The sequence below is a fragment of the Neomonachus schauinslandi genome, chromosome 14, assembly GCF_002201575.2.
Source record: "Neomonachus schauinslandi chromosome 14, ASM220157v2, whole genome shotgun sequence".
Taxonomy (NCBI): domain Eukaryota; kingdom Metazoa; phylum Chordata; class Mammalia; order Carnivora; family Phocidae; genus Neomonachus; species Neomonachus schauinslandi.
In genome coordinates, this window is record NC_058416.1 from 48,944,098 (window position 1) to 48,972,010 (window position 27,913).

Consider the following 27,913-nt stretch of genomic DNA (forward strand, 5'->3'; position numbering starts at 1 on the left):
ATACACGTATGTGTGTGCGCACGTATGTATATATTCATCATTTAGCACAGTGCTTAGAATAATTGGGCACTCCAAAGACATAAGCTGCTACATATAAGGTGTCATCGCTAATGGGAAAAACAAAAACATCTTGACGCTAAAAAATCTTAAAATAGTATACATAGCTCCTATAAAAGCATGTCAAAAAATTACATTTAAGTAACACCACACTACAGTGAGGCTTAAAGACAATCAATACATTTTTTTAACTAACTTTAATATCAAAAGCAAACAAAACAAAGAGAGATCATATACAACTTAATTTTTTGGACAAAAATAAAGATTCTAAAATACAGCTCCTACAAAACATACACAACTATCACTTACTCACTATCTAACTAAAGCAATAAAAAACGTCAGCAGCATCTGCAAACTATGAAATGTCTTCGAATGAAAGCACCATAACAATTGATTTATGTTTCGTTCACTATTATATCCTTGAAGCCTAGTAGGCACATTGTTTGTGCTACAATATCTGCAGAAGGATTAAAGCAGGAAGGAAGGATGGACTGATGGAGGGACAGCACAACATGAAGGAAGGGAGGGGACAGAGGGCTAGATGAGACAGGAGATGGCGCTAGACAAGAAGAGGAGGTGCTAGCCAGGACAGGCACTAGACAACACAGCAAGGGGGGGGGGGTGGACGGATGAGACATGAAGAGGGATGGGAGGGGAGGTACTTGGTAGAGGAAGGAGGCACTGAATGGGATGGTACTGGGGGGGACAGGAGAGGACAAGTTAGGTGACTGGATGAAGACAGGAGCAGGGGTAGCAAAGTGGAGGGCTAAACAGGAGGACATAGCAAGGAAGAGGAGAGGAAGGAAATGGAATATAGGGCAAGAAAGCACGGCGGGCAGCAGGACAGTATGGGGGGGAAGGGAGGACAGAACAGGTAGTACAGAAGGAAGGGACAGAAGGAAAGAGCGATGTATAGATGGAGAAAGAGGATGGATGCAAAGAGGGCAGAACAAACAAACTTTTCTGTTGTTGCTGAACATTTGGTGAAAAATATATTAAATGAACAAATTAAAAACTTAAACCGTAACTCTTTGGGAGCAAAGCCACCTCAGAAGGCACACATTCAGAGTTGTTCTTTCACACTCTTAAGTTTTAGAGAGGCAGGCCCCCAAGTGAGAAAAGCAGCAATGGTCCAGCATGGCTAGTAACTAGATGAGCACATTTCTCTCACTCTGGGGTTAAGTATCAGGAAAGTCTCTGTTGCCTTCCACCTTCATGACATTCTCTACTAACAACTTTTTTTTTTTTTTTAAAGATTTTATTTATTTATTTGAGAGAGAATGAGAGACAGAGAGCATGAGAGGGAGGAGGGTCAGAGGGAGAAGCAGACTCCCCGCTGAGCAGGGAGCCCGATGCGGGACTCGATCCCGGGACTCCAGGATCATGACCTGAGCCGAAGGCAGTCGCTTAACCAACTGAGCCACCCAGGCGCCCCTAACAACTCTTTTTTTTAAAGATTTTATTTATTTATTTGACAGAGAGAGACACAGTGAGAGAGGGAACATAAGCAGGGGGAGTGGGAGAGAGAGAAGCAGGCTTCCCACTGAGCAGGGAGCCCGATGCGGGGCTCGATCCCAGGACCTGGGATCATGACCTGAGCCAAAGGCAGACGCTCAACAACTGAGCCACCCAGGCGCCCCTCTACTAACAACTCTTTCAAAAAGTATTACCTGTAGCCATATTTGGACCTTCCTGGGCTAATTTCACTGGAATAAATTAGAAAATAAAAGGCATTAAGTATGCCTAGCTGCCAATGAAGAGTACAACTCTCAAAGGATTATTCTAATTTAGTTTCCAAAATTAAAGTATTTTTTAAAACTACATGAGCATAATATAATTCCTAGTCTAAAACTATTTTATTATTCCTGGTCTGAAACTATTTTAGATATACTTACTGGGAGCATAGCTTCAGCCCATTCTCCATGTCCTCTCTGTAGAAGTTTGATTCTTTCCAGATCATAACAAACTTGTACAAGATCACCCACTTGAAACTGTGAGGTACCTCCTTCTGCACCCTGAGCAGCATCCCCACTTCGGACAATGTTTGCTTTAGTGAGAACAGCAGGATTGAAGGTCCACCTAAAAATCAAGCCAAAACTCAAAATTTAGGTAAGTTTACTTAATTTTAATACAACATTCTTAGCTAAACACTAAAGGGGAAAAAGTCTTGTAACACATCAACAGAGTAAAGCAATACTTTGCAATGATATCCTGAATGATACGTATTTCTTTTTATAATTGTATTATGGGAATTTAAGAAAAGACTTATCTGTAATCACCACACTAATATGATATACTTCTGTCTAGTTTTCTCTTGCATGTTTTAAAAATTATTATAAAATACACTCATTGTTAAATACTAAAACATTTCAGAAACATATAAAGTGAAATTTCTATTTCACACAAACACACCTGGATCACTATTTCCTATCCCACTACTAACCACACTGTTAATATTCATTGTGGCGTCAACTATACTTCAGTTAACAACAAAATCTAATGAAATTGGGACAAAAATACCCCATTGTGCATCCTTGAGATCTTCTATTAGTGCGTTAATATTTATAAGGTAGACAGAGAGTTGTTTCCTTTTTCATAAACAGGAGATTTTATATATATATATATATATATATATATATATACCCACACACATAGATCTCTTTTTCAGTGTGACAGGCATAGAGCTACTTATTTCAATTCAATGGCTACAGTAGTCCATTGCAAGGTTATACACTAATGCAGTTAGCCATTCTCCTACTGTCATTTAAAGTATTTTCAAATTTTCACTATGACAAACAGTATTATAAAGAACATCTCTGCATGAACATCTTAGTGCACATGAGGTCAGTAATTTCATTAGTGATTCTTAAAAAGCTACCTAATCACAGTATATATTTGTTTACAATTCTGATAGAGCCAAATTGCCCTAGACAGTGCACCATTTCTCCATACCATTAATAATCTCAGATAAAAATAGTATCTAGTTTTAACTTGTCACACATGGGTATTTCACATGATTATAATCATTGCCTCAAAACAAATCTGGATTCTGATTTCTTCTTTGCTACACACAAGCATTATTCTATGTTGCTACCATCTTCATAACTACCATTTTATTGACTACTTAATATTCTATCAAATAGATGTACCACAATATATAACACAACATTTCTCCCAGTCCTATATGTCACTCCATAGAAAAAAAGGTTCCCCAAACAAGCTTTTACAATATAACATACTCCCCCTCCTCCCCTTAATTCAAATGGTCATCAGCATATAAAAGACTCTGAGAGGTCATAACATATAAAAACTTGTTACTAAGTTCTTATAACCATGTAAGCAAACTTTTCTTTCTAAAGCAACCACAAAGAGAAAGAAGTGTCTCTGACCAGTTAAGAATAAAAATCAGATATGCAAACATTTCCTTCCAGCCTTACAATCACAGTGCTTTTTACCTTGCTCCTAATACTCCAAAACTGATGAGACCTATGACAGCGCTGGGGCACGGCAGCACTCCCTCAAGGTGTTACCTCTGCGTCCACTGCTGCCCTCTCGATGAAAATGCAGTCCGTCTTTTAAACTCACTCCATAGGTAATTATCTCTCTGAAGCTTCCTCTGAATTTGCCTCGTTGAAATTACCACTCTTCTTTTGCACCTTCAGAATACCCTGAATACTCATCCACCATAATTACTTACACCATTTTAATGCAGTTATTTCTGGTTTTGTCTATCCAAACTAAAAGCGACACCCCTTCAAAGCAGAGGACCATATCTTAATTGTCTTTGTAATCCTAGCACTAATCACAGGGCTAATATAGGACAAGTACTTATTACATTTTTGTTGAAAAAAGAGCACAAAAAAGATTATTTTATAGAATTCAAATGTCATGTTACTGTTGACACTACTGCCCGAGAAACAATTTTGACCAAGAAAGAATTTGGCAAGTAATAATCCCAATTTATCTTAACATTTCCAAACAAGGTAACACAAAATGTCAGTAAAAAGTAAACCTAAATGTTTACATGCTAATCTGAACTTAAGTTGTGTAAATTTAAGATTATTTCCTTCTCTTTTTATTAACAGCTTCGAAATATAATTCATATACCATACAATTCACTCATTTAAAGTGTTGAACTCGGTGGTTTTAGTATATACACAGCCTTATACATCCAAGTACTATCAAATTTCATCTTCATCACCACAAAAAGATACTCCAAAACGATTAGTTGTCGATCCACATTTACCCCTCACAGCCCAGCTCTTAACAACTAGTAATATACTTTGTTTCTACATATTTACCTATTCTGGATATTTTACATAAATCACATAATACATGACCTTTTGTGACTGGCTTCTTTCACTGAGCACAGTATTTCTTTTCTTTTTTCTTTTTTTTAAGAGTTTATTTATTTGCTAAAGAGAGAGAGAGAGAACAAGCAGGGGGGAGCAACAGGCAGAGGGAGAAGCAGGCTCCCCAGTGAGCCGGGAGCCTGATGTGGGTCTCGATCCCACTGGGATCATGACCTGAGCCAAAGGCAGACGCTTTACTGACTGAGCCACCCAGGTGGCCCTCACTGAGCATAATATTTTAAGATTTATCTATGCTGCAGCATATATCAGTATGCCATTCCTTTTTAAGGCTGAATAATATTCCATTATATGGACACATCATATTTTGTTTATCCATTCATCAGTTGATGGACATGTGGGTTGTTTCCACATTTTGGCTGTTATGAATAATGCTTTGACAAACATTCAAGCATAGGTTTTTGTGCGGACACATGTTTTCAATTCTCTTGAGTATAAACCTAAGAGTGGACCCGCTGGGTCATATGCTAACTCTATATTTAACATTTTGAGGACCTACCAAACTGTTTTCCAAAGCATCAAGACCACTTCACATTCCTACTATCAATGTATGAGGATTTGGTTCTAATTTCTCCACACCCTCACCAATACTTTAATTATATATTCTTTTATTTTAGCCATTCTAGTATGTGAAGTGGTATCTCACTGTGATTTTAAATTACATTTCCCTAGTAACTAATAACATGAGGCATATTTTCATGGGTGTTAACTCCTAACTCATACTGTGACTGTACTTGGAGTTAGGGCCTTTAAGGAAATGTTAAGATTAAATGAAGGCCTAAAGGTGGGGCACTTATCCACCAGGATTGATGTCTTCATAAGAAGAGGAACAGACGTGGGAGATGTCTCTCTTTCTCTCAGCATGCACAGAGAAAAGGTCATGTGAGGACATAGTGAGAAGGCAACCAACTACAAGGCAGGAAGTAGTCTCAACAGAAACCAACCCTGAGGGAACTCTGAACTTGAACTTCTAGCCTCCAGAACGGTAAGAAAATTAATTTCTGTTGTTTAAGCCACTCAATCTGTAGTATTTTATTATAGCAGCCTTAGCAAACTAGCACAATGCACTTATTGGTCATCTTTATATTTTCTTTGGAAAAAATGTCTATTCAAATATTTTGTCCATTTTTTAAATGGGTTGGTTGTCTTTTATTGTTGAAATAATTTCTGTTGTTTAAGCCACTCAATCTGTAGTATTTTATTATAGCAGCCTTAGCAAACTAGCACAATGCACTTATTGGTCATCTCTGTATTTTCTTTGGAAAAATGTCTATTCAAATATTTTGTCCATTTTTTAAATGGGTTAGTTGTCTTTTATTGTTGAATTATAAGAGTTCTTTATATATTCTAGATACAAGTCCCAAATCAGACATAGGATTTGCAAATATTTTCTCCTACTCCATCACTGTCTTTTCACTTGTTTCCTTCAAAACACAAAATTTTTAAATTTGATGATGTCCAATTTATTCACTTTTTCTTTGGCTCTCCTGCTTTGGGGGTCACATGTAAGAAACCACTGTCTAATCCAAAGTCACACAGATTTATACTTATGTTTTGTTCTAAGAGTTTTATAGTTTTAGCTCTTACATTTAGGTCTGTGGTCCATTTTTTACTTCATATATATTTCTTTTTTTTTTTTTAAGATTTTATTTATTTATTCATGAGAGACAGAGAGAGAGAGAGAGAGAGGCAGAGGCAGAGGGAGAAGCAGGCTCCCCGCGGAGCAGGGAGCCCGATGTGGGACTCAATCCCAGGACCCTGGGATCAGGACCCGAGCCAAAGGCAGACGCTCAACCGACTGAGCCACCCAGGCGTCCCTTTTACTTCATATTTCTATATGGTGTATAGCTGGGGTCCAATTTTATTCTTTGCATGTTGATAACTAGCTGACTCAGCACCATTTTCTCTTCATTGCAGCTTTATTTATTTATTTATTAGAGGTATAACTGACATATAACATTAGATTAGTTTAAGGTGTACAACATAATGATTAGACGTTCGTATGAGTATACCTCATTTTATTGCACTGCATAGATATAGCGTTTTTACAAATTGAAGGTGTGTGGCAACCCTGTGGTGAGCAATGCTATTGATGCCATTTTTCCAACAGCATTTGCTCACTTCCTATCTCTCTATCACATTTTGGTAATTCTCACAGTTTTCAAACATTATATTTGTTATGATGATCTGTGATCAGTGATCTTTGTTTTTGTTTGTTTTTTGTTGTGATCAATGATCTTTGATATTATAACTGCAACTGACTTGGGGAGCCACACCCATGTAAGACAGAGAACTTAATCTATAAATGTGTGTGTTTGGACTGCTGCAAAGACCAGAAGTTTGCCACCTTTACCATCTTTCTCCCTCTCCTCCAGCCTCCCTATTCCCTGAGACGCAACAATATTGAAATTAGGCCAATTAATTACCCTACAATGGCCTCTAAATGTTCAGGTGAAAGGAAGAGTCACACATCCCTCACTTTAAATCAAAAGCTAGAAATAATTCACCTTAGTGAGGAAGACATGTCAAAAGCTTATATAGGCTGAAAACTAGGCCCCTTTTACCAGTTAGCCCAGTTGTGAATGCAAAGGAAAAGGTCTTGAAGGAAATTAAAAGTGTTACTCCAGTGAAAACATGAATGATAAGAAAGTGAAACAGTCTTATTCCTGAGATGGAGAAAGTTTGAGTGATCTGGATAGAAAATAAACCAGCCATAACATTCCCTTAAGCTGAAGCCTAATCCTGAGCAAAGCCCTGATTCTCTTCAATTCTGTAAAGGCTGAGATGAGGAAGTTACAGAAAAAAAGTCTGGAGCTAGCAGAGGTTAGTTCATGAGGTTTAAGGAAAGAAGCCGTCTCCATGACATCAAAATGCAAGGTGAAGCTGCAGGTACTGCGAAGAAGCTGCAGCAAGTGATCCAGAAGATCTTGGTTAAGATCATTAATGAAGGTGGCTACACTAAACAACAGTGTTTTAATATAGACAAACAGCCTTCTATTGGAAGAAGATGCTATCCAGACTTTTCACAGCTAGAGAGGAGCAGTCAATGCCCAGCTTCAAAGCTTTTAAGGACAGGCTGACTGTCTTGTTAGGGGCTACTGCAGCTGGTGACTTTAAGTTGAAGCCAATGTCATTGACCATTCTGAAAATCCTAGGGCTCTGCTAAATCTACTCTGCCTATGCTCTATAAAGGGAACAACAAAGCCTGGATGACTGCATATCTGTTCACAACATGGCTGATTGAGTATTTTAAGCCCACTGATGAAACCTACTGCTCAGAAAAAAAAAATTCCTTTAGAAATATTATAGCATTGACAGTGCATATGGTCACCCAAGAGCTCTGATGGAGATGTACAATGAGACAACCGCTGTTTTCGTGCCTAATACAACATCCATTCCGCAGCCCATGGATCAAGGAATAATTTTGACTTTCAAATCTTTTAATTTAAAAATACATTTTTGGGAGCATCTGGGTGGCTCAGTTGGTTAAGTGTCCGACTCTTGATTTCAGCTCAGGTCATGATTTCAGGGTGGTAAGATCGAGCCCCGAGTCAGGCACCCCGCCACAGGGAGTCTATTTGGATTCCCTCTCTCCCTCTGCCCCTGTGTCCCCTCGCCCTACACTCTCTCCCTCTCTAAAATAAATAAATCTTTAAAAATAAATAAATAGGGGTGACTGGGTGGCTCAGTTGGTTAAGTGACTGCCTTTGGCTAAGGTCGGGGTCCCAGGGTCCTCGGACTGAGCCCCACATCAGGCTCTCTGCTCAGCGGGGAGCCTGCTTCTCCCTCTGCCTCTCCCCCTGCTTGTGCTCTCTCTCTGTCAGATAAATAAATAAAATCTTTAAAAAACATGTAAATAAATAAATAAATAAGGTAAAAATACATTTTTGTAAGGCTATATCTACCATAGATAGTGATTCTTCCAATGGAATTCAGCAAACTGAAAACCTTTGGGAAAGGATTTGCCATTCTAGATGGCATTAAGAATATTCATGATTCATGGGAAGAGGTCAAAATAGCAATAGTATCAGGAGTTTGGAGGAAGTTGATTCGAACCCTCACGGATGACTTTGAGGGGTTGAGGATTTCAGTGGAGGAAGTCATTGCAGATGTGCTGGAAACAGCAAGAGAACCAGCATTAGAATGGAGCGTAAAGATGTAACTGCAATGCTGCAAACTCATGATCAAACTTGAATGGATGAGGAATTGTTTCTTATAGATGAGCAAGGAAAGTGGCTTCTTGAGAAGGAATCTACTCCTGGTGAAGATGCTATGGAGATTGTTGAAATGACAACAAAGGATTTAGAAATTACATAAATTTGGTTGCTAGAGCAGAGGCAGATTTTGAAAAGACTAATTCCAATTGTGAAAGAAGTTCTACTGTGGGTAAAATGTTATCAAATAGCATTGCATGCCACAGAGAAACCATTCATGAAAGGAAGAGTCAATCAATGCAGCAAAGTTGCATTCTAATTTCTGTCTTAAGAAATCACCAAAGGGACGCCTGGGTGGCTCAGTCAGTTAAGCATCTGCCTTCGGCTCAGGTCATGATACCAGGGTCCTGTGATCGAATCCCGCACCATATCGGGCTCCTTGCTCGGTGGGGAGCCTGCTTCTCCCTCTGCCTGCTGCTCCCCCTGCTTGTGTGTTCTCTCTCTCTCTGACAAATAAATAAATAAATAAATAAATAAATAGTCTTTAAAAAAGGGCGGGGGGGAGAAATTGCCACAGCCACCCCAAGCTTCAGCAACCACCACCCTGATCAGCCAGCAGCCATCAACACTAATGTGAGCAACAAAAGATTACAACTCGCAGAAAGCTCAAATTATAGTTAGCATGTTTTAGCAATAAAGTATTTAAAGTATAATTGCACATTTAATAGACTACAGTATTGTGTAAACATAACTTTTATATACACAATGCTGAAATTAGGAAGTGTGAGTCCTCCAATTTTTTTTTTTCTTTTTAAAACTGTTTTGGCTATTCTGGGTCACATGAATTTCCACATGAACTATAGAATTACGTTGCCAATTTCTGTAAAAAAGGCACTAGGGTTTTGATATGGATTGCATTAAATTTGATTAGTTTCGGGAAAATGGCCATGTTATATGCTGAATTATGTCCTCCAAAAAGATATGTTGAAATCCTAATCCCCAATACCTCTGAATGTGACCATATTTAGAAACAGGGTCTTTGCAGATGTAATCAAGTTAAAAGGAAGTCATGCTGGATTAGGATGGACCCTAAATCCAATGAGTGGTGTCCTTATAAGAAGGTCATATGAAATCAGCTTTGGTCATTTTCTATGTAAAAGATTTTAGAATTCCCATGAGCTCAATTAACTTCTTTCTATGTTTTCTCAGGGTTCTTTCCTCATGGATGGTTAAGCTACAAATATTGACTTGACCAAAACAAAATAGTGGAGTTAGGGGATTGTTTATGTGGCTGTCAGTCTCAAATGATTTTCTACAACCAGCTGAGAATGACCAATCAGAGACTGATTTGAATGCATTTGAAAATAAAACCTGTACCCAGAAAAAAAAAAAGGAGGTCATGTGAAGACACCGGGACACACAGAGTCACAGAGGAGAAGGTCATGTGAAGACAGAGGCAGAGAAATGAATGATGCATCTGTAAGCCAAGGAACACCAAGGATCGCAACAACCAGCAGAAGTTAGGAGAAGCATAGAACAGATTCTCCCTCAGAGCCTCCACAAGGAACCAATCTCACCAACACCTTGACTTTGGACTTATAGCCTTCCAAAACTGTGAAAGAATAAAGTGCTGTTGTTTAAGCCACCCAGTCTGTGGCAATTTGTTATGGCAACCCTAGGATACTAAAAACACCATCTGAACAATATCAGATCTTCTGATCCATAAACATGAGATGTCTTTCCATTTATTTAGGTCTTCCTCAATTTCCTTCAACAATGTTTTGTAGTTTGCAGTGTACAAGTCTTGCACTTCTTTTTTTTTTTTAAGTAATCTCTACAGGGGCACCTGGGTGGCTCAGCTGGTGAAGCATCTGCCTTAAGGCTCGATCATGATCCCAGAGTCCTGGGATTGAGCTCCATATCAGGCTCCCTACTCAGCAGGGAGTCTGCTTCTCCCTCTGCCCCTCACCTGGCTCATGCTCTCTCTTTCTCAAATAAATAAAATCTTAAAAAAAAAAAAAAAGTCTCTATATCCAATATGGGGCTTGAACTCACCACCAAAAGATCAAGAGTCACATGCTCTACTAACTGAGCCACCCAGGCTCCCCAAGTCTTGAACTTCTTGGGCTAAACTGATTCTTAAGTATATTTTTTTGTGATGCTACTATAAATGAAACTGTTTTCTTAATTTCATTTTCAAATTGCTCATTGCTAGTCTACAAAAATACAGTTGACTTTTCTACATTGATTTTGTATCCTGCAACTTTGCTGAACTCACTTATTAGTTCTAATAGTTTTTTGTGAATTCCTTAGGTTTTTCTATATACAAGATCATGTCACCTGTGAACGAAGATAGTTTAACTCCTTCTTTTCTCTTACTTCCTCCTTTTATTTCTTTTTCTTGCCTAATTGTCCTGGCTAGACCCTCTAGAACAATGTTGAATAAAAGTGGGGGCAGACATTTTTATTTTGCTCCTGTTCTTAAGGGAAAAGCATTCAGTCTCTCACCAACTGGGTATGATGTTAGCTGTGGGTTTTCATAGACGCCCTTTACCGGGCTGAAGAAGTTCCTTTCTGTTACTACTTTATTTAGTGTTTTTATCATGAAAGGGAGTTGGATTTGGCAAATGTTTTTCCCCATCTTTTGGTATGATCACATGTATCCTTAAGATCTGAACACAATTAGAGCTAATTCTACACTCTGGTAAACAACTTAATGTTAATTGTTCTCATTATCTATATATAATTCCTCCCCTAAAGAACCTCAATGACTTAGTTTCTTTATGTATATGTCAGTAATAAAGCTTTGACAATTATTCAATAGTCTTTTTTTTTTAAATACTGCCTTTTCTTTAAATAGAAAGAAAAAGCAGCTTTTTCTTTAAAATACAACCGTATCAGTAAATTGAATATATTTTAGCCCTTAAGAGCAAATAAATAAAAGGCTCCAAGAAACTTGCAACCTAGAGGTAAAATAAATCACCATTTTCATATATAACAGGAGACCTAAACAGAAGAATAGCATATGCATACACCAGGGAGAGTGGAATATGAGAGAAGGTTCCTAAAACACATAAACTCAGTATTTATAGGATGCAGAGGAGTTAATCCAGACAAAAAAGGAGAAAAAGATATCGCACATAGAGGAAATTATATGTGCAAAGGTACAGAGTGAGGAAATGTATACAATTCTATGTTACTAATAAGGACTGGTATATGTTGGGGCGCCTGGGTGGCTCAGTCGGTTAAGCGTCTGCCTTCGGCTCAGGTCATGATCCCAGGGTTCTGGGATGGAGCCCCGCATCGGGCTCCCTGCTCGGCCGGGAGCCTGCTTCTCCCTCTCCCTCTGCCCCCACCCTCCCCCACTTGTGATCTCTCTCTCTCTCTCTCTAATAAATAAAATCTTTAAAAGAAAAAGAAAAAAAAAAAGGACTGGTATATGCACACATGTCTGTGGCAAGAAAAAGCTATGTTACCAAGAGATGACTCTCTAGAGACACCAGCCAGCGTTCCAATTTTATTCTTCTCATTCAGGGTAAACTGATACAGTCCACTGTGAACAAAGAACTTTTTAGCTATATTTAATCTAATACTGATACAATGTATTCTGCTCCAGCAGGGAAAAAAAAAAGTACACAGAATATTGTGTCATAAATATATTCATATAAATTCACATACATACCACACACACACTCCTTTTCATTTGTTCCATTCCACTTCACCAACATATTCTGGATTTTTATCTACTAATAGCCAGCTTTAAGGAGTATTTGATTACAGCACATTATTTGCTTTCTCGAAGGCTCTGTCCTCTATATACTAACTTTATTTGCCATTACTAAAAATGAAGAAATATTACCAACCTATTGCCACTTGGATACTGTACTACAATGTCATGATCTTCATCAATGCCACAAACAGTTCCAGTTGTAGTTAAAGTTTCAAACATGCCATCAGTCCATCCTCCATGACCGTGCTGCAAAGACTGTACAATTTCTAGGTCAAGATCTATATTTACCAGGTCACCAATCTGCAATCCACCAGGATTCCTGTTGCCATTTTGTTCACCTGTAATTACAGAGGGGGTTGACAAAGGAAAAGGAAAACCACAACAGCATCAGGCAACTGCATTATTTTTAAATAAAAACAAGCTCTAGATATTTTAATCTTAACCTAATCTTAAAATGTTTTGAGAATATACTGTAAGTACCAGATTCTGGAGCTAGAGAACATCAAAAATAAAGAAAACAATCACAAGACTCACAAATTGAAATAATGTGATGATTTATAACAACTGAACAAGAGCAGAATCTATTAGACTATGCAACCCTTTATCAAAGTACAAAGTTCTGGGTTTTGAAAATATTCATTTTTCTGCCTGGATGACTTGTTGACTAACCCTGCAATAACTACACTGCAACTACACAGTTATTGAGGTTCAATAACTAACTACAGCCACAATAACTAGCTAGAGAATATGAAAGAGAACCTTGAAATTATTTTCTTCTCTGAACTACTTAGTACTATTTTTTACCAAATGGCCCTTGTGATTTTTTTCCTAAGGAACATTTTTAAATATTTAAAAGCCCATTCCCTAGATTATTTTCAAAGCTAGTTCTGGGACAAAGGATTCATGATCATAAAACACCATGATGATGGATCCAAAATATGTATGTTGATTCTAAACTTTTCCTATGAAGGCAAGACATAAAACAAGAAAGTTTCTGAGAGCAAGAAAAAGGGATGACCTTGTCAAAAATATAAGTATTTCTTCTACATTCTCCTTAAAAAAAAAAAAATAAGGGTATGCTGTAAGAAAACAGCACTTTTTGGCCAAAAGGGAAATAAAATTATTTAAAAAGAGGAACACAGAGTTCATATGAAAAGGCAAGCATTCACAGACTAAAGCCTTAATTAGAAGAATGTGGTAAATATTTACTGTGGCAGCAATAAAGAATCTATAATATGAAGATAATTTTGTTTTCTTATCCTTTTTTATTTTAATGACACATGAAAAATTATATTTATTATATAACCTTAATGTTCTATTTTTGTATTTAGAAGGCAATTTTACAAAAATTCTAAGGAATTTATAAGCATTAAATTGTCAGAATCTATCATCAATATGTAAGAGATACTGAAAGTCTAACAAAATTTTTCAACATGTTTATAACTAAAAGACAAAGGTTTCAAATATATTATGACATATAAGTGGTATATCAATTCTCAAGACATGACAACTTTTTGAGAGTCTAAATAAATAAAAAAGAACACATACTTTAAAAACCAAAATAAGGGGTGCCTGGGTGGCTCACTCATTAAGCATCTGCCTTCGGCATGATCCCAGGGTCCTGGGATTGAGCCCCGCATTGGGCTTCCTGCTCAGCCGGAAGCCTGCTTCTCCCTCTCCCACTCCCCCTGCTTGTGTTCCCTCTCTCACTGTCTCTCTCTCTGTCAAATAGATTTTTTTTAAAAATCTAAAAATAAATAAGTAAAAATAAAATAAAATGGATGACCAGTGAGAAAGTAATTTTCAAAAAAATAATAATATAATAAAACCCCAAAAGTATCTCCTTAAATAACTTTTTTAAAACCCAATTTAAACATTTTCTGATTCCATGAACTCTGACACACTATTTAGTAATTTTCACTAGTCTGCTGACTCACCTAGCACAGGGCAGTGATCTCTGTAGAAAGAACCTCCTTTGGCATCCTGGACACACTTGAGATCAGACTAAGAAGAAAAGAAACCAGAAAAATCACGCTTGAAAACTTCAAGTATAGCTCAGTACCTAAAATAGGCAAAAATGTTCATTCAGAACATACCCTCAGCAAAAGTTAAGAATAGCTCTAGGTTAACAGTCACACTAAACACTGCTTTCAAAAGCACCCATCAAAAATTAAAAGACTGATCTTCAGATAGGTCATATTCATTTACTTTTAGCTTTCCTTGAAAGTTCAAAATTAAAATGCCTCGATCTTTACCATTAAAATATTTTCAAAAACACATGACCACAACAAATACCTAGTATTTAAAATGTACATAACATATTCCATTTTAAAGATACTTTTACAAAAAAAAAAAAGAGCACAACTCATTTGTTCTTTTCAATCAATTTTATGACATACACAAGGCAGGTATTAACTAAGTTAATAAAGAAAATTATCCAAAACCAAACAGCCAGAAAATAGAAAAGGACAGGACCTAATCCAGTCTTCTGGTTCCTTAGCCAGTTAATTTTCCTATTTATGTAAACTTTAGTCCTTACTTCATAACTTGGTTAACTCAAGTTCCTTTCCATTTAGTTTTTATAAGAAAACAAATTAAGTATCTGAATGGGGAGACAGTTGTGATATAATCAAAAGTATAGAAAATGTGAACTTAGAAGAGCAAACTTGGGAGTTACTATAAAAATTCAGATTTACTTAAAAGTGCCTAATAGTATATAGGGGATCAGTATATACTTACTGTATTAAGGAAAGGAGCTCCTTTACAGACACACACACACATACACACACACAATTCAACTCTCTTTTTTATAGCCTCCTTTGCCACTACAGCATCACATTTAGCTCAGTCCTAGCCAAAGAGACACAGGGGTCAAATTGTTTTAATGTGATACTTTAACCCAGCAATTCCACTTCCAGGAATCTATCCTAAAAAAATACACCCATAAACGTGCAAAGATACATGTACAAGGATGCTTACTGAAACAATGCTTGCAACAATTTAAAAAAACAAACAAACCCAGATACCATCAACAGAAACCTTATTAAATAATGGCATAACCATAGAAAGGAGTACTACTCAGCCATCAAAAATGATCAATCTATATATGTATACCACTCATTAAATACCTCTGCACATATACCTAAGGCTTCATCTGAAGCAAGTTAATAATCAGAATCCCCCAAAAATCCACAATTTAAAAACAGGAGGAGGCATAAAAATACTAATGAAAAACTGATAACTAATGCTATATACTAGTATTAAAATTGGCAAATCAAGTATTTGTTTAGATTCACATTGTTGGCTTTTTAATTTATCCCATATAAACTTATTCCATATAAATGGAATAAATTAAAAGCAAAGGGACAGTGGGATATTTTCTCCCCTCCTACCAAGGGGCATAAAACAGTTGGGATAAAACAAAATGTAAAGAATTCTTTCAAGGAGGAATATATTCAAGATGGAAAAGATGTAAAAGGCATTCATATTTTGGCATTAATATTTAGTTGTACTCCATAAATTAAATAGCTGAGGTCAACATTTGAACAGTGATCCATGAAATGCAGAAATATAGGGCAATCCATTGAATAAACCACCATTATTTTCCTAAGCACGTAATTTAAGTGTTTTTAGGTCAATCATTTTTTTTCCACCGATTTTATTTTTTTAAATTAACATATAATGTATTATTTGTTTCAGGGGTACAGGTCTGTGATTCATCAGTCTTACACAACACCCAGTGCTCACCACAACACATACCCTCCCCAACGTCCATCACCCAGCCACCTCATCCCCCTACCCACCTCCCCTCCAGCAACCGTCTGTTTCCTAAGATTAAGAGTCTCTTATGGTTTGTCTCCCTCTCCAGTTCCGTTGTTTTATTTTTCCTTCACTTCCCCTATGATCCTGTCTTGTTTCTTAAATTCTGCATATCAGTGAGATCATATGATAATTGTCTTTCTCTGATTGACTTATTTCGCTTAGCATAATACCCTCTAGTTCCATCCACGTCGTTGCAAATGGCAAGATTTCATTTTTTGATGGCTGCATAATATTCCATTGTATATATGTGTGTGTGTGTGTATATATATATGTGTGTGTGTCACATCTTCTTTATCCATTCATCTGTCAATGAACATCTGGGCTCTTTCCATAGTTTGGCTATTGTGGACATTGCTGCTATAAACACTGGGGTTCAGGTGCCCCTTCGGATCACTACATTTGTATCTTTGGGGTAAATACCCAGTAGTACAATTGCTGGGTCATAGGGTAGCTCTGTTTTCAACTTTTTGAGGAACCTCCATACTGTTTTCCAGAGTGGCTGCACCAGCTTGCATTCCCAAGATCAAACATTTTCAATTACCAACACTACTCTTTGAAAATAGAAGGGAAAAAAATCTCCTTAAAAACAACTTTAACACCTACTATAATTTATACTTTTATTAGCTACCAGAGCTAGAATACGAATATCCTATAAAAACCTCATTATAATACTATACTCGGTGCCCATGCTGAGAAGCAGCCTTACAGATGATTCTAAAATTTTTTGATAGATTTTAGTAAATAAGCCCCTAACTCAGATTTATAAGGGGATCAGCTCTACACAATCAACATATAGTAAGCTACCCAAATATTAACTGAGGACAAAATCATATTTACTATTAAATAGCTTAAGCAAATGTACTAAAAATGTAAAGTTTATTACATCCTCACTTTTCAGATTTTCTTCCTACAGCAAATTCATGATTCAGATGGCTGTATTCTGATAAAATATGACAAAAGAAAAAAAAAAGGAATACAATAGGAGCTACTTTTATTTCCCTTCTTTCATCTATCCAATATTTTTATCTTTTGTGATTCTTACTACTCACCATGCCCTCAAAGCCAACTCTGTAAAGGTTCTTAGCACCATTATCCCAGAGAACATATGCTGCACTATGTGGGCTTGATGCACTCCAGTCCTGGATTTCTGTTACCTAAGAGAATTGTCATAGAAAACAATGTTTTAAAAGGGGAGGGGAGAGGATAGTACTCTTAATTATATTTAAAATCTCACATATCATTTCAGCTATCATCCTCTTTAACAGGACCATAAAAAATATTTACATAAGTCACTTCTAACATATAACACAATTATAACTAGAGACATATTTCCAGAATTATAAGATAATTTCTAAAATCATTACAGAAATTTTGAATTGGGAGACTTAGTGATTACAGTAATAGATTACCAGAAAATACATAACTCAATACAAAATTTTATATTTTGATTCTTAAAGGGTTCCCTTTAAGAACAGTGTATTATTTTAAACCCATTATTCATTACAAAATTGAAAATCTTTGACCAGATACCCAGAATGATTCAAGATAAATATGCTCTCTGGTGAGCTAAAAGCTGAGAAGCACAAGGCTCATTGCCAATGTTTAAGGAAGACGAGCTGACATTGCTCCTCCAGCACTATATCCTTCAGCTGCCCCAAAAGGCAAGCCATCTAAGATAAAACACTATGCCTACAATGGAAACCCAGACACAATCTCTAGGCCCCACATCCAACAGGCTGATTCATAAGCTCTTCTGACATTAAAAAAAAAAAAAAAAAACACCACCACCAACTGGGGTTGCTACTGCTTAAGGGCCAAGAATCAACTGCATAAAAATAATACAAAATGAGCACTGAACTGGGTATTCTCAAGTAAACCAGTCTATAGCTAAGAATGGGAAGCTGCACATGTGCAACTCATTACTTTTCTCCATCCTGACACATATAATCACCACCCTTTACAGTTACTTAGAATGCCAGGCTGATGTTAAATATAATTTTTAAGGCATGACCTTAAAATATAATTTTAAAGCATAACCTATTGAAAAAAAGATATATAATAACTCTTCCTTGTTTTTACCCTGTACTAAAAAAAAATCATTTTGTAAGCTACGTGTTTTGAGGCTTTTGTAAAGATAAAAAGGCTTTAAGATTTAATCAAACATTTGAGAAATATTTTAAATTGTTATTATATAAGTCTACTTAGTTTTAATTTTGAAATATATCATACATTATAAAAAATATAACATATATAAACTTTAAAAAATAAAAAATGAAATGAATACCAGCCTATGAAAAAGAACATCACCAGTACTTTTCAAGTCCACTGTGTGCCTCCCATCAAGCCCATTCTCCTGGCCTCCCAACAGAGGTAACTACCACCTTGAATTTACAGCCATCACCGCACTGCTTTACTTTATGATCTGCACAACTAACCACTGTATAACATTATAAAGCAACAACACTCTAAAGTGAAATATGCGATCTTTAGTAAAACATTCCTTCTGATTATAAAACATTCTACTTCGTTTGTTTTAAAAACGCAATGCTACGGGGGCACCTGGGTGGCTTAGTCGGTTAGGCATCTGCCTTCAGCTCAGGTCGTGATCCCAGGGTCCTGGGATCAAACCTGCCACTTCCCCTACTTGTGCTATCTCTCTCTCCCTCTCTCTAATAAATAAATAAAATCTTATAAAAATAAAAAGAATACACTACACATTTCCATGGTGTCTTTGCATCATGTCTGCCAAATACTACACTTGACATGTTTATTTTTGTGTATGAACTTTGTTATCACCATGCAAATCATGGGACATGTTGGCATGTGGTAGGCCAAAGACTGTCAGTGCTGCAAGCTCAGCCTGGGCTGGTATGTACCCTTAATATAGCTCATACTGGCCATTTAGTTGAGCACATGCCGTAATGGCAGTGGGGTGAGAATTCTGAGCGTCACACACAGGTTAAAAAAAAAATAGGTAAGAAAAGAAGACACTACACACATTTATGTGGGTTAACCAGGGGATTGGGATACAGCAGCCTGCACTGAAGGGAAAAAGGGACTTTTTCTTTACACGTTCTTCATATACACACTCGGGCAAAAATAAAAGTCAGATAATAAAAATCACATTTAATCTCAAACATGTTCTTAAATAGACTTATTATATTAAATTCCCTTACTCAGTCACATGTACAAGCTGGTTTCATTTATTTTTCCTCATTATGTTCTTAAAATGCAACACGGATTAAATCATAACAAACCAAAAATGTAATTCTGATGACTCAAAGCTTCAAAAATGCCTGCTTACTATGCCCCCAAAAGTGCCAAAATAACAGAAACTCAGAAAGTTCCATTTATGATGTGGCTTCAGACTTCAAAACCTACCTTCAAAAGCTAATGAAAAAATAATTTCTAACCCTCTGACCATGTAATTATGAGGAAGAATAAAAAGCTAAAAAAAAATTTAGAATGAAAATATTAAAAATGTACTTCTCGGGGCACCTGGGTGGCTCAGTCGTTGGGTGTCTGCCTTCGGCTCAGGTCATGATCCCAGGGTCCTGGGATCAAGCCCCGCATCGGGCTCCCTGCTCAGCAGGAGGCCTGCTTCTCCCTCTCCCACTCCCCCTGCTTGTGTTCCCTCTCTCCCTGTGTCTCTGTCAAATAAATAAATAAAATCTTAAAAAAATAAAAAATTAAAAAAATTAAAATGTACTTCTCACGCACTTTCAAAAGAAGCTATTAGAAGTGTACTCTACCAAAAGAAAAGTGCAAGCTAAGTAAGATGATATAATAGGATACAGAAAACATGAGATCCAGGCAAGAAAGAGGCAAAGGCATCCATCAAAGGGAGCTTCCAGGATGACTGCTGGGCACCAGGTATCAAGGGTGTTCTGTCTAACTTACAGCCATGTGATTCACAGGCCAGATGTGCTGAAGACTATCATCAAAATCCCCAATGCCACGGTACCATTTTATTGACCTGAGGACACTTTGCCCATGTGTCCCTGACCCAAATTCTCAATTGCACTTGGCTTGTTCAGACGAAGTAATAATGAAGTTCCTACTCTTCCCTCCACCCCCATTCCCTGCCACCTAGATCAGCTGAGGTCTCTCATTTCATACCACAAAATGCTCTGCTTTGACCTACTCCTAAAACTTTGAGGTGGACCATAGTAAGCTTGGAAGCAAAAAACACATAGTAACTCATCCCCTCTAACCATATACCTGGCCAAGGCCCACCACCGGGCCCATACTTCTGCCCTGCCTGAAGTCCTGTGTGAAGCCCTGTTTCCCAGGACCTTGCCCACTGACTACCCCAGGATTCTTGTCAACTCCCAGGGAAGCAAGACAGGTTAGCCAGAGACTACCCAGTTTATATTGTCCTGGGAACTTTAATCTAAAAGTGGCAATTCTACTCTATCCTTACAATAACTAAATTTGTGCTTGCTACTAGTCTTTTCAAAAATGAAATCCTAAATGTTGTGGGACACAGCACTGTCCTATAACAATAAAGAAAAACAATGGAATAAGGACAGCAAAAATCCATTATCTTGGGGGGGGCTTACAACCGTGAAAGGCTAAAAAGTAGCCTTTTAGAGGTACTCATAACATTCTATTCTTTAACTGTATAGTGGGAACAAAAGTGTTCATTTTACTACTATCCTTTACACTTTCACATATTTTATACATTCTTCTGTACAATACAGAACTGCTATTTTTGTGGAAGTTGTTCACTCTACAAGCGGGCTCACTAAGGAGGAAAGTAGGGCTGACATCCAGCCCACACTCTACTTCCCAAGACCTATGCGCTGGGGCAAGACTGTTGCTACCCCCACCCACAAAAGGGTGCCTTCTCTTTGCAACAGGCTTGCCAAGCATGCCCCATAGCACTCCATCCACCTAGAGGTGGCGCCTTTCCAAATTCACACTGCTCTATTTTTCTTTTCAAAGCAGTGCTCCTCAAATTTTGATGTGCATATAAATGACCTAGGGAATCTTGTTATAATGAAGACCCTGATTCAGAAGGACTCGAAGAAAGGGGACCTATTACATTTCTAACGAGCTGTCAGCTAACACCTATGCTGCTGGTCCACAGCCCACGCTACAGTCACAGAATTTAGATTTATATTTTTTGCCTATCAAATCTAAGTAGAATATAGGTTTCAGGAGAGCAGGAACTTTGTCTCTTTTGTCCACTGTCATATCCCTGATGTTTGGAAGAGAACCTTGAACAGATTAAGTGTTCAATAAATATTTACCAAATTTAAAAAAAAAAAAGTTCGCTTCCTTAGTAAAAATCAAAGTACTTAAAATATAATGGCTAAAACACATATGTCTGACTTCCAAACATTAAAATTACACCTTATTATTTAAAATGAAATCAATGTAACAATACTCAAATAAAAATTTAGAAAACATGTATTAGGGAAAAAAAGAAAATACGTATTTGAAAAAAAATTTAAAAATTTTAAATTCAAAAGAATCTATACTAAGTTACCCCAATATCTCTGGCTATCCTCCCCAATTTTTTTTTTAAGATTTTATTTATTTATTTGACAGAGAGAGATATAGCCAGAGAGGGAACACAAGCAGGGCGAGGGGGAGAGGGAGAAGCAGGCTCCCCACTGGGCAAGGAGCCCGATGTGGGCTCGATCCAGGACCCTGGATCATGACCTGAGCCGAAGGCAGACGCCCACCCAGGCGCCACTATCCCCCCCCCCAATTAAACAAGCTATACAAAATTCCCTTCAGAATAACTGCTATAATTGACTCCTGGACAATTACCTGAGAAAGGTAACAGAGTTAAGTAGACTGGATAACAAAAGTAGATGCCTATTACCCCCCACCAGAAACAGGCCTTCAAGGGAATTAAATATAAAACAAGTAAATTCAAATGAAATGTTAGTAATAAGAAAGTCATAAGCATGATATACTGCTTAGGGAGGACTGATCCAAAAAGGATGCTCAGAATTGCATTCTTGGCAAGAAAATGGCAATATGAAGCCAAAAAGTAGAAAGGTAAAATCTACCCAACAACCTTCTCAATGAATATCAATATTTACAACAGGGTAGGAACAATTTTTATTCTTCCAGGAAAAAAAAGAAATAAAGATTTTAAAAATTGTTACTGGTATAAGAAAAAATGGACCAAGAAATTCAGTTATAATAAAAATCTTCTGAACATAAAATATTCTAGAATAACATGATGAATTAATAAAAAAAAAAAAGTCACCTTTCCCCTTCGTCCATTTCCTCCATCCTGATCTTCCCACTGCCAGTCCACTCCTCGTACCACTCTGGCACCTGCAAAGATCCCTCTGGCTGTAATCTTCTTAGATTTTCTACGAGACTCTAACAGAACCCTAAAAATAAAAGTATTTATTTTTAAATTATATAAAAGTGGGTTAAGGGATGCCTGGGTGGCTCAGTCGGTTAAGCGTCTGCCTTCGGCTCAGGTCATGATCCTGGAGTCCCGGGATCGAGTCCCGCATTGGGCTCCCTGCTCAGCGGGAAGCCTGCTTCTCCCTCTGCCTGCCGCTCCCCCCACTGCTTGTGCTCTGTCTCTCTCTGACAAATAAATAAATAAAATCTTTAAAAAAAAACAAAAAAAAAGTGGGTTAACAGTAATTTATTTATATATGTGTAAATTTTTTTTGAGAGAGTGAGGGTGGTGGGGGGGATGATGATCCCAGCAGGCTCCACACCCAGTACAGAGCCCAATGCCAGGCTTGATCTCACAACCCTGAGCTCAAGACCTGAGCTGAAATCACGGCTTGGATGCCTAACTGACCCAGGAATTTTTTTTTTACGATTTTTTTAATTCATTTTAGAGAGAAAGCAAGCAAGCACAGGGAGGGGCAGAGGGAGAGGGAGAGAATCTCAAGCAGACTCCCCACTGAGCATGGAGCCTGACCCAGGGCTCAATCCCATGACCCTGAGATCATGACCTAAGCAAAAACCAAGAGTCAGATGCTCAACTGAGCCACCCAGGCACCCCAATTTATTTTTAAAAATAAAATAAAAAAGGTTATTTTTAAAAATATAAAAGATTTTTCTTTGTTCCAGCTAATACCTTAATAGCATGACACATAAATACCTTTACGTTCCACAGGTGATGATGATGACAGTAGTAGTTAGAAAAATAATATCTAATATTTACTGAGCTTTTACTATAAGTAAAGCACTCACAAAAGTATAAGTCTATTACACTCCTTAAGAGAAGGTATTGTTATATTTTATTCATTTTACAAATGAGGAAACAGAGTCTCAAAGAGGTAAGTGATTTATCCAGGGTCACAAAAGCTAAATAATAATGGAATGGAATCAACATATGAATCCAATCTAACCACTTCAGAGTATCACTATATCCTTCACCACTTTATAAGTGGCAAACTCAAATCCCTACAACTGCCAGAGAAGTAACATAAATTAAGGCCAAAAAGGTAACACCACAGCAATGACAAATGGCAACAAGCAGCACTTGACCCCAGGCTCAGGAAGACAAGAGGCAGTGGTAGGGACTTTGGTGAATTCAAGACCATGATTTGTCTAAAGGGTACAGATGCTCCTCTGTCAGCCAACTGTTACCATGATCAAATGCCCAGTGCTGACAGTCTTTGGGTATGTGTGTGTGTGCACGCGCAGACATGGGTGTTCAAAAATTCAAAACACAGTATGGGCCAAATAAAATACATTGGTGTTGACCTAACACTAACTTGTCTCCAAAGTATTCAATACTTACGGAGGACTATGGACCTTGAAAAAAATCTACACTCAACAATCTGGACCAGCTTGGTTCTCCAAGGTCATCTTTCCCTTATTCTTCTATATCCTTCTCATTCATAAAATCAAAAAGGTTTGGGTTTTTCCTTTTGTTTTGCTAATTTTACCTCATTATTCTACTCATTTTTAGAATATCTTTATTATACCCTAACTTCAAAAATTGTAAGCAAAAAGACAAGAATAAACAACTTGTTCAAAACTACTCAGTTAATAAAAGGCAGGACCAGGATTTGAAGTGGCACAGTCTTTTTTTTTTTTTTAAGATTTTATTTATTTATTTGACGGAGCGAGAGAGAAAGAAAGACAGCACAAGCAGGGGAAGCAGCAGAGGGAGAGGGAGAAGCAGGCTCCCCACCAAGCAGAGAGCCCAACACGGGGCTCGATCCCAGGACCCTGGGTTCATGACCTGAGCTGAAGGCAGACGCTTAACCAACTGAGCCACCCAGGTGTCCCTAAACTGGGACAGTCTTATACCTAAATCCATTCTTCTACTACTCCCGCTGCCTCCCTATGACTGGCTAGATTCTTGCTCCTATACATTATTCCTATCTATCTACAAAAAAAGATTCAATCACCTGAAACTCTGTACCAATTCACAATTAATATTCCTCTCTCTTTGCTAAGACACTTCATACTCTATATACAGTCTAAAACATCACATGATAATCACTACTGGTCAAATAATCCCTTAGCCTATAAATTCTTTAAGAGGAAAAAAAAAAGAATACTGTGCTTTAAGGGCACCTTAAGGGCTCAGTTGGTTGAGCATCCAACTCTTGATTTCAGCTCAGGTCATGATCTCAAGGTCATGAGTTTGAGCCCCGAGTCAGGCTCCACACTCAGCAGGGAGTCTGCTTGAGATTCTCTCTCTCCCTCTCCCTCTGCCCCTTCCCCTGCTTACTCTCTCCCTCTCTCTCTCGCCAATAAATAAATCTTTAAAAAAAAAAAAGAATACTGTTTTAGTTATCTTCAAATTTACACAAGCATAGTAGCTGCTACATAGTCTTAATAAAGGCCTGTTGATTCAATCAATGGGCCCTAGTGTTCATCTGGTAGCGATTAACAGAACAGAACGCACAGTAAGAAGAAAATAGTAAGCCTCTCTTGGGCCGCCCTTGCTTTTCCAAATATTGAGGAATGCCAAGTCTCCATGCCAGAGAAAGAATAGCCCAGATTATCTTGAAAAAATACGTACAGCTCCATCTTCACAGAGCTTTTTTCTCACTATATGGCAGGCCTGGTCCACATCTAGGCTATTATCTCCTATGTCCTGGTACTAAGCCAGCTGTCAGAAGTTATTTCCAAATCCTATTTTTAAAGCTGAATAGTATAAAAAATTGAATGCCAACAAGGAATTACAACTGAAGAAAAATTGTTTACCCTACCGCTCACTTCCTGGTGTAGTAATTCTATAAAAGCGATGTCTTAAATGATGTTTATCTCCATGATAACACACAGTGCACAAATCATAATTTGTACATTCTGCACATTTCCATCGAATGCCAATGATTGGTTGCTGGCGGCAGGTATCACACATGGTTCCATCATGCTTGATGCCTATTAAAACAAAGATACATGCTTACATTAACTACAAGTATTATTTACTTGAATACTATTCCCTGGGGGAAAAATAAGAACAGCATTTTACAAAGTAATTCAATAAAGTAGGAAAGAGTATTTCAAATGTACCATATATAGTTTCAAGACAACATGTTTCAAGTATTTTAATCAGTACAAATTATAGGCTAAACATTTTCTATCATTTTTTTCTTCATTAGTAACACATCAGCACTTTTTTTGCTGTCATCCACAAACTGAAACTTAGGTTCAATCTAGTGACAGAAAAAAGAATCATTTACTACCAAGTAGATGTTTCAGACTTCAAACACTCAGAATCTTTCGAGGAATTTCAACCTATTCTCCAGGTAAACAATTACTCTAAAAGAAAAAACAAGTTTAGCCTCATGTTAGCCTCATGATATCATAGAAACAAACTATCAATTAATTTAAGCATCTATCCCTAAGTATTGACAAACTCCCCACCCCAAACAACAAACTTTAGGAAAGGATTACCAAATCAGTTTCTCAGTGTAAAAGGAAACAATATACTATAGTCAGGATGTTCCTTTGTTTTCCTTACAGAACAAGAAAAAAGAATGGAAAAAGGAAATAAGCATTTGGCAATATGACCTCCACCGAAAATGATGACATGAATGACATAGACAATTAGAACTATAAAAGGGGGGTGCCTGGGTGGCTCAATCAGTTAAGTGTCTGCCTTTGGCTCTGGTCACGGTCACAATCCCATCAGGCTCCCTGCTCAGCGGGGAGCCTGCTTCTCCCTCTTCCTCTGCCCCTCCCCACCCCCCCTCCACTCGTGCCCTCTCTCTTTCTCCCAAATAAATAAAATCTTAAAAAAAAAAACCTATAAAAGGTACCACTATAAAATAATGAAAATAACTAACATTTTTGTGTAACAAGATTGGGGATAATGTTCCTTTACTATCCTATTTAGATCACTTGATAAATTAAAACTAGGGAAAAAAAAGTTTTTTGAACCATGTGGGACCTGTTAACATCAGTGTCACTACTTTATGGTAATGGATGGTCAAGCCCAATACTTGGGCTTGACCAAGGGTTGTATTGTCCATTCAACACTAACACTCCTGGATTTGAGTTCTGGCTTTCACTAGCTATTATTGTGCCCCTGAAAGAGTCATTTTAACTGAAGTATTTATATATAAAATAATAGTATTTATTTCAAGAAAATGGGGGAGCAGAGAAGTAAGGTGGGGTTTAAATGAAACAAGATTGCTTGTGGTGAAGGGGGGTAATAGGGATGTTCATTATATAATTCTCTATTTTGTGAGTTTAGAATTTTCCATAATTAAATAAAAGGAGTCACTTTAGTTCTCAGAACTTCAGTTCCCTTTGGAGGAGGCATTATGTTCTTTAAAGGAAGGGTGGTGCCTGGGTGGCTCAGTCATTAAGCATCTGCCTTCAGCTCAGGTCATGATCCCAGAGTCCTGGGATCGAACCCTGCATCAGGCTCCCTGCTCAGCAGGAAGCCTGCTTCTCCCTCTCCCACTCCCCCTGCTTGTGTTCCCTCTCTAGCTGTGTCTCTCTCTGTCAAATAAATACATAAAATCTTAAAAAAAAAAAAAGAAAAAGGTAAGGGCTGTTCTAAGAATCAAGTAAGAATGTGCTAAATACCCGAGAACTAGAGCACAAAAGTAGTAAAGTTAATACTAAACTCTAGAAGAACTGATACACTATTACTGCTTCCTGATAAGGGGGGGAAAAAAAACCCTGTATAATTAATTTTCTATATTCAAGTTTAAAATCCCATAAGGTAACTAGATTCTAAATAAAGAGCCAAACATGAAGATAAACTTGTGCCTGAGCTGAAATGGTAAATAAAAAGGGGATAGGAGAAGAACAGTAAAAGGAAGTTGGGATGCCTAGTAAAGTACAAAAGAGCATGACACCCAACACCAAATATGTTTCATGTGCAATCCTTCCGCAGTCTCCTGCCACACAAATGCTTGATCGCAGGGACAGGGAAGATGGCAGACATCAGTACCTACTGATTTCATTCAGTAACTATTTTACTGCTACTGTGGGCAGGCCCTCTGCTGCTTTCAAGTGTCATCCCTGGTGTAGTATGGATAACAGAAAGGAAGAAAATTAAAGTGGCTAGAGAAAAGGGGTCAAATTGTAAGAAGTTTACACAACAGTCCAAGTGAAAATAATGGTACTTTAAGCCAAGATAAAGCTAGTAGAATTGGAGAGAAAACATTCAGGAGAGATTTAGGACTTGGTGGCTATGAGTTAGAAAACAAAGATGTAGAAAGTAACCAAAGAAAGTATAAATGAGATCATTCAAGAGAAAACAAAGAGATAAGAGATATTTAGGAACAAACAGTATAATAACTGAAAACTAGAACTGCTCTACTTAAAAAAAAGAGCCATTAACCAAAAAAAAAAGCACATACTCAAAA

The 27,913-nt window shown here is 37.5% G+C and overlaps 1 protein-coding gene across 1 annotated transcript in view; it reads right to left on the minus strand.

The window, feature by feature from the left end:
- The window catches only part of MIB1 (MIB E3 ubiquitin protein ligase 1), a 126,119-nt gene that overhangs the window by 76,831 nt on the left and 21,375 nt on the right, over positions 1-27,913 (minus strand). The window contains exons 2-7 of the mRNA XM_021686247.1: positions 25,298-25,469; positions 22,363-22,492; positions 17,183-17,287; positions 14,249-14,315; positions 12,445-12,649; positions 1,953-2,136 (exon numbers count right to left, since the gene is read on the minus strand). Of these exons, the coding sequence (XP_021541922.1) occupies positions 1,953-2,136; positions 12,445-12,649; positions 14,249-14,315; positions 17,183-17,287; positions 22,363-22,492; positions 25,298-25,469 (863 nt within the window). The remainder of the gene's footprint in view (positions 1-1,952; positions 2,137-12,444; positions 12,650-14,248; positions 14,316-17,182; positions 17,288-22,362; positions 22,493-25,297; positions 25,470-27,913) is intronic.